The sequence below is a fragment of the Dama dama genome, chromosome 18, assembly GCF_033118175.1.
Source record: "Dama dama isolate Ldn47 chromosome 18, ASM3311817v1, whole genome shotgun sequence".
Taxonomy (NCBI): domain Eukaryota; kingdom Metazoa; phylum Chordata; class Mammalia; order Artiodactyla; family Cervidae; genus Dama; species Dama dama.
The window spans coordinates 100,555,552-100,562,912 of NC_083698.1; the positions used below are offsets into that span (position 1 = coordinate 100,555,552).

The 7,361-nt window shown below is 49.9% G+C and overlaps 2 gene segments (V, D, J or C); both read left to right on the forward strand.

Moving 5' to 3' along the window:
- The first annotated feature begins 1,736 nt into the window (after nucleotides 1-1,736).
- Nucleotides 1,737-2,483, forward strand: LOC133073066 (T cell receptor beta variable 6-5-like). The segment is given in 2 exon segments: nucleotides 1,737-1,858; nucleotides 1,945-2,483. Coding segments are annotated over 2 exon segments (588 nt in total).
- A 4,239-nt stretch (nucleotides 2,484-6,722) lies between these two features.
- LOC133073067 (probable non-functional T cell receptor beta variable 6-7) lies at nucleotides 6,723-7,361 on the forward strand. The segment is given in 2 exon segments: nucleotides 6,723-6,847; nucleotides 6,934-7,361. Coding segments are annotated over 2 exon segments (477 nt in total).

Genomic DNA, 7,361 nt, shown 5'->3' on the forward strand with positions numbered 1-7,361 from the left:
GCTGCCAGCCAGCGGGACCCAGGTGCTGGTAGAGTGGACAGCCTTTCCCAGATATTCTTTCCTGATATGTCTCAATGCTCACAAAGATTTTGCAAGGTACGTTTTATTTTATCTGCTCATTTATCTTAGGGAAAGTGACCTTCCCAGATCTCATATTTCTTAACTGTTAGAGCAAGGAATCCTACTCGAGTCTGACCTTATCACTTGTGGTCCTCACCATGCCCCCAACTGACGTCTGCCAGGAATGATGCATCACCCAGACCTGTGACGTGTGGTCATGCTCCAGGGAAACCAGCACGTCAGGAGGTCACCACAGGTCCACAGGCCTGTAACCAGGAATAGCTACATAATTTTTAGGTTCCCTGCTTTCCAATACCATGAGAATCTGCAGAGAGCAGAGCTCTGCAGCGTGTGTGGGGTCCTGCTGTGTGGAATGATGCACAACAAGATAAGACTTTGAGGAGCTCTATGATATTTGTTACTCAATTAATGCAATCCCCGCTTCCCAAGGAAGCATTCCCATGGAAGGCACGTCTCATGTAAAATCAGAGCCCTTTTCATTCAACCTGGAGGCGGCCACCTCTCCCTGCATCTCTCCCACATACAAGTTCCTTTGTGCCAACATGCCATCCGCTTGCGTGTGTGTGAGGGCTCAGTCACGTCAGTCGTGTTCGACTCTTTGTGACCCCACGGACTGTAGTTAGTCAGGTTCCTCTGTCCATGGGATTCTCCAGGCAAGACTAGTGCAGTGGGTAGCCATGTCCTCCTTCAGGAGATCTTCCCAACCCAGGGATCAAAACTGCATGTCTTACGTCTCCTGCACTGGCAGGCAGGTTCTTTCCCACTCTCACAATCTGAGAGAAGCCCACGTCATCTGTGGTGCTGGGCAACTGGCTTCTCTCCAAAAAGAAAGGCGAGTTCCAAGCTTGAGGTGGTTCTGCTTGCTGTTCCCCCTCCCATTTCAGAAACTGCAAGCACTGCGTCCAGGGGACAGGGTGGGAATGTAGATGCATCTGGCAGGTGACCTGTCTGTTGGTGAATTGATAAGAAATAGAGCCAAGGGATTCCTCAAGTGGGGATAATTCTGACCTACGGTTGGGGAACCAGATGCCAAAAGAATCATGGCAGGTAGAAGGACACCAAAGGACTGTGGTTAATTAATGAAAGCAGAAACAGACCCTTTCCCAGGTGGCGCTAGTGGTAATGATCCTGCCTGCCAATGTGGAGATGTAAGAGACTTGGGTTTGATCCCTGCGTTTGGAAAATCCCCTGGAGGAGGAAATGGAAACCCACTGCAGTATTATTGCATGGAGAATCCCATGGACAGAGGAGCCTGGTGGGCTACATACAGTCCATGGGGTCGCAAAGAGTCAGACATGACTGATCAACTAACATTTACTTAGACACCTGAAGGTGTATTTGGGATTCATGAGTCATAAAGGGCTGTAGGAAGCCCAAAAGATTTTCCTCAGATTCAACACTACAGAAATATGCAGGTAAAAGTAATATACGTATGAATGAAGAATTATCTCTAGAAAAAGTACATCAAGTTGCAAACTGCTTAGAGAAACATTACAACAACTTGTAAGGCTTATACCTATTGATCTGGATGGATCTCCCTGTTGTGAACAGTTCACTCAGGTTCATTTTTGATTTGAGTCTCTGGGGAAAGGGGCGTGGTCCCTGAGTGACAGGTTGGCTCTGGGGCCTGGCAGGGACAGAGACATCTCAGAAGGACTCCCTGGAGAGCCCCTCTCCCCTCTCATCCACACTCAGACCAGAGGGCCCTCGGCCTGCCCCGCCCCCGCCATGAGCCCCTGCCTCCTGGGCTGTGTGGTCTTCTGTCTCCTGCAGGCAGGTGAGTCCTGGGGGCAGGGTCCCCTTGGGGGTGCCAGCACTGAGCATGTCCGCTGTGACTGCAGCATCGGTCCTCCTTCTCCACAGGGGCGGTCCACGCGGGTGTCACTCAGGACCCGAGATTCCAGGTCGTGAGGACAGGACAGAGCACAACACTGAAATGTACTCAAGATCTGAACCATGATTATATGTGCTGGTACCGACAAGACCTGGGACATGGGCTGAGGCTGATCTATTACTCAGCTGGTGCGCCCAGTAGCGAGCCGGGAGATGTGTCCGAGGGTTACAGCGTCTCCAGATCAAACAAGGAGAACTTCCCTCTGACGCTGAAGTCTGCCATCCGCAACCAGACATCTGTGTACTTCTGCGCCAGCAGTTATTCCACAGCACTGCATGGCCACCTCCTCTCTGTGCAAAAAGTATTGGGTGCCCACGATCAGGCTCCCAGCACCAGAAACCTTGGGCCTTTGGGGACCACGTGCCTGCAGTGTGACCCTGGGTGTGTGGACAACGCTGCCCCAGCCTCACTCCCAGGCCTCAGGGCCATGTGTCCACCATCGGTCTCTGTCTTTCCGCTGCATCCTCACTGTGAACCAGGAAGATGCTTCCCCAGCTCTGACTCCTAGTCATCACCTGAGCCTGAGACCTCTTGGAGGGAAGGATGTTGGTTAATTAGATTTAAATAGGCCCTCCTGTCTTACCTCAGGCACTTCATCAATGTCTCTCTGGAAGGTTCTCCCCCAGCCTGACTCTCACATGCTCTCTTCTCTTGCCCACCTTTCCCAGGCAGGCAGGACATTCCTCTCCCCACCTCTCTGCATCAGCTCCCTAGCCCTCTCTCCCATAGCCACAGGCTCCTCCCTCATCTGACTCAGGTCCCTTCTCATTTCGCACGGAGGCTTCTAAAGTAGCCCCTCCACGTGCTCTGCTTTGAGCAAGCTCGATGGAATCATCAAAGAGAAATCAACTTCAGTTAATCATCAATCATCCAAAAACTCATGGGAGTTCATCTCAGGGAGACAGATGATCTTTGTATGTTCTCCCACCGCCCGCCAGCCCTGACTTCCTTAGCATCTCATCTAACCAAGGCCAGGTTGCCACCACCTGGTGCCCTCATCAAAATCTTCTCAAAGTCAAAATATATCATACATTGCTCCCACTATATCAAGATTTCATAAGTGCAGAAATAGATGAGTTCACGTTTCTAAAACTTCTTTATAAGAAGTTTTATCTAGAATTTGATAATGCTCAATTTAAATACACAATCTGGAAATATATACATCTGATTAATCAGAAGTACTTACGGAACACATGTTTGCTGGCAGATTCACTGGAGATCCTCAGAGTATTTATTCTATGATTATATATTTCCATCTTAGATAACTACATCATTGTAGTGGTGCCGCAGTCATTTCTCTCTTAGTAAAAAGTTTGGATCATAAAGTCTTCTGCCTCCAGACGCTAAGAGTGGATTTGAAGATAAATCCTATTAGCCAGGCTAGGAAGGCAGTAGAACAGGTGTGCGTGTGCGTGTGTGTGTGTCTGTGTGTGTGTGTGTGCGTGTGTGTGTGTCTGTGTGTGTGTGTGTCTGTGTGTCTGTGTGTGTGTGTCTGTGTCTGTGAGTCTGTGTCTGTGTGTCTGGGTGTCTGTGTGTGTGTGTGTGTCTCTGTGTCTGTCTGTGTGTCTGGGTGTGTCTGTGTGTGTGTGTGCATCTGTGTGTGTGTGTGTGTCTGTGTGTGAGTGTGTGTGTCTGTGTGTGTGTGCATCTGTGTGTGTGTGTGTCTGTGTGTGAGTGTGTGTGTCTGTGTGCCTGTGTCTGTGTGTGTGTCTGTGAGTGTGTGTGTGTCTGTGTGAGTGTGTGTGTGTCTGTGTGTGTGTGAGTGTGTGTGTCTGTGTGTGAGTGTGTGTGTGAGTGTGTGTTTCTGTGTGTGTGTGTCTGTGTGTGAGTGTGTGTGTGTCTGTGTGTGTCTGTCTCTGTGTGTGTGTGTGTGTGTGTGTGTGTGCAGGGTCCTGGATTTTTGTACCCTTGCTTTAAACAGATGGTGCAAATCCATGAGACCCTGGACCTTTGGCCACGTGGAGGCACTGTGTTTAAAGGTAAGTAGGGTGTATTGGGAGGGGTTGAGCATCTCTCTGGAGAGGGCAGTTTAAGGGAACCTTGGCTATATCATGCCTGCATCTGGGAGCAGGTTTGAGTTCCCTGAATTGTTCCAAGACATATGGAACCAGCACAGACTCCTCCCTGCCCAGGGAACTGGGGACGTGCCTGGAACCTCAGGATGTTCACGGGGGTCGTAACCTGGATCAGCATGTGAGGAGGAGGTGAAGGGGTTGGGGTGATTGGTGAGGTCTTGGGGCTGAGTGTCAGGCAGAGGAGAACAAGACATGTTGTGGGAACATGGGACCAGGGGAAGAAACTCACCTCACACCCAAACTTGCTGAGGGTCTGTCAGGACAGGGAAGGGCATAGAGGAGCCAGCCCTGAGTAATGCTGAGGGGTCCAGGGGACAAGGGCAGCCTGCAGAGACAGAGCAGTGACGTCATAGGCAAGGTCCAATCAGGGAAGCAGGAGGGTCAGCACTTACACCACTCACCCCAGGAGCCCCGCCCCCAGCCAGCAGCAGTCTTGGGTTCCTGATGCTGCCATGGGCTCCAGGCTCCTCTGCTAGGTGACTCTGCCTCCTGGGAACAGGTGAGTCTGGACACAGCGGGGGGCTTCTGAGATGTTCTGTCACCCTGCGACAGAAGCCCGGTGATGAGGATTGAAGCAGGAGGCTTCCCCTGTGCTCTGCCCACAGATTCCTTATCTCCCCCAACAGGCCTGGTAGATTCTGAAGTCACCCAGACACCCAAGTACCGGATCAAATCAGGAAAACAGCAAGTGACGCTGAGATGTTCCCCTGAATCTGGACACCTCTCTGTGTACTGGTACCAACAGGCCCTGGGCCAGGGCCCCCAATTCCTCATTCAATATTACAACAGGGAAGTTAGTGAGAAAGGAAACATATCAGATTGATTCTCAGGAGAACAGTTTCAGTGATTTTCGCTCAGAGCTGAACTTGGGCTCCTAGGAGCTGACAGACTCAGCCTTGTATCTCTGTGCCAGCAGCCAAGACACAGCCCTGCGTGATCAGGTGCCTCTGGGACAAAAACACCCCTGCCCCAACTCAGGAAGTGTTGCCCCGTGTGTCAGCTGCCAGCCTGCCAAGCCCAGTCTCTGGTAGAGAGATAGACTTTCCCAGACTTTCATTTCTTTATATGCTTTAATGCTCACTAAGATCATCAAGATAAGTATAATTTTAACTGTTTGTACATCTGAGGGGATGGGAATTGCCCAGATCTCATACTTCATAACTTACAACTAGGCTTCCGCTCAGGTTTGTTCTCAGCACCTGTGGTTCCTTTCCTCATGGAAATGGCTCCATACAGAGCAAATTCCATATACGTGCTGGGCTCTGTGTAACAGAGACAGTGTGGGGCTGTAAGATATGAACTGTTACTCAATGAATGCAGCTGTACATCACAAGGAGGCATTCCCATGGAAAGGACCTCTCAATAAATAAAGAGCATTTTTCAATTACCCTGGAGTCTGCCACCTCTTGCCATGTCCCTCCTACGTCTGTATTCCTTTGTGCCAATGTGTCATCTGGGGTGGTGGGCAACCAGCTTCTCTACACCCAGAAAGGTGGGTCACAGGCCTGAGGGGGCTCTGCTTGCTCCCTCCCCTGACACGGGAAACACGGCTCCTGTGAACGTGAACGAGCTGTACCTGCATTTAGCTGGTGGACCGTCTGTCAGTGAATTGATTAGATAGACCAAACAATTCCTCAAATGTTGATGAGTGTGCAGTGAGGTTGGGAGCAGATTCCTGGAGAAACATGGTAGGTGAAGGGACAGTCTCAGGACTGTGGTCAATTATGCAGAAATGGAACCTCGAAGTCCTACTGGGTCACATCAGTCATAAAGTCAACTCGAAGCCAGAAGGATTTGCACAAGATTTAACACTACAGAAATATGCAGATAAATACAAGTAATAAATGTATTAATGAAGAATTATCTCTGGACTAGAACACACACAAAATTTAATTAGTATGACAGAAAGTTTACATCTACTTGTGAGGCTTATGTCCATTGAGCTGATTGGATCTCCCTCTTGTGAACAGTTCACTTAGTTAGCAATGGAACACCACCACCACCAACAAAAGCTAACCCAAGTTTATAGCATCTCTTTCATCACAATTTTCTAAAAGTCAAAGTATTAAATATTTCCTGCATGAGAACATTTCTTTTCTTGTGAAACACAAAATTATAAACCAGCTATGGAAGGCTGCTGTGGGTCTTTGTGTTTCTAAATGTGTGTGTGTCCTTTTGTAAAGCAAAAGAAAAACACAGTGCGACAGGCAAACTGTGAAATATTTTCTAATATGAACACATCCCATGACTATTAAATTTAGGCAGACAATTTTGGTTTCCATGCATAGACCACATGGGGATGCTGTGGAACTGCCAAAATCCAGAAGTTTCTGGGGCAGAGCAAAGGGACAGTGCTAGTGCCTGGGACCAGGAGGGTTAAGTGAAAGCTTCATTTGGTCTTTTTATCTCTAGAAGCCTGTTCTTCAGCGATCAGCTTTCTTCATAGCCAAACTCTCACATATGCACGTGACTACTGGAAAAATCATAGCGTTGACTAGATGGAGATTTGTTGGCAAATAAATTGCCTCTGCTTTTTAATACGCTGTCTAGGTCGGTCATATGTGAACTGTTCACTTAGGTTGATTTCTGATTTGAGCCTCTGAGGGAAGGGGACGTGGCCACCTGAGTGACAGGTTGGTTCTTGGGCCTGGCAGGGACAGAGACATCTCAGAAGGACTCCCTGGAGAGCCCCTCTCCCCTCTCATCCACACTCAGACCAGAGGGCCCTCTGCCTGCCCCACCCCCGCCATGAGCCCCTGCCTCCTGGGCTGTGTGGTCTTCTGTCTCCTGCAGGCAGGTGAGTCCTGGGGGCAGGGTCCCCTTCGGGGTGACAGCTCGAAGCATGTCCTCTGTGACTGCAGCATCGGTCGTCTTTCTTCACAGGGGCGGTCCTTGCTGGTGTCACTCAGGACCCCAAATTCCAGGTCATGAGGATAGGACAGAGGGCGACACTTAATTGTACTCAGGATATGAACCATGATAATATGTACTGGTACCGACAAGACCCAGGACTGGGGCTGAGGCTGATCTATTACTCACCTGCAACTCCCTACACAGCGAAAGGAGACGTGCCCAACGGGTACAGCGTCTCCAGACCAAACACAGAGAACTTCCCTCTGATGCTGAAATCTGCCAACCGCTCCCAGACATCTGTGTACTTCTGTGCTAGCAGTTACTCCACGGCGCTGCACGACCCCCTCCTCTCTGTGCAAAAAGGACAGATGAGCGCCCTGCAGCCTGAACGTTGGGGAGCCCCTTGCAGGCTCCTAGCACCTGGAGCCTCGGAGCCCACAGACACACTGGCAGCATAG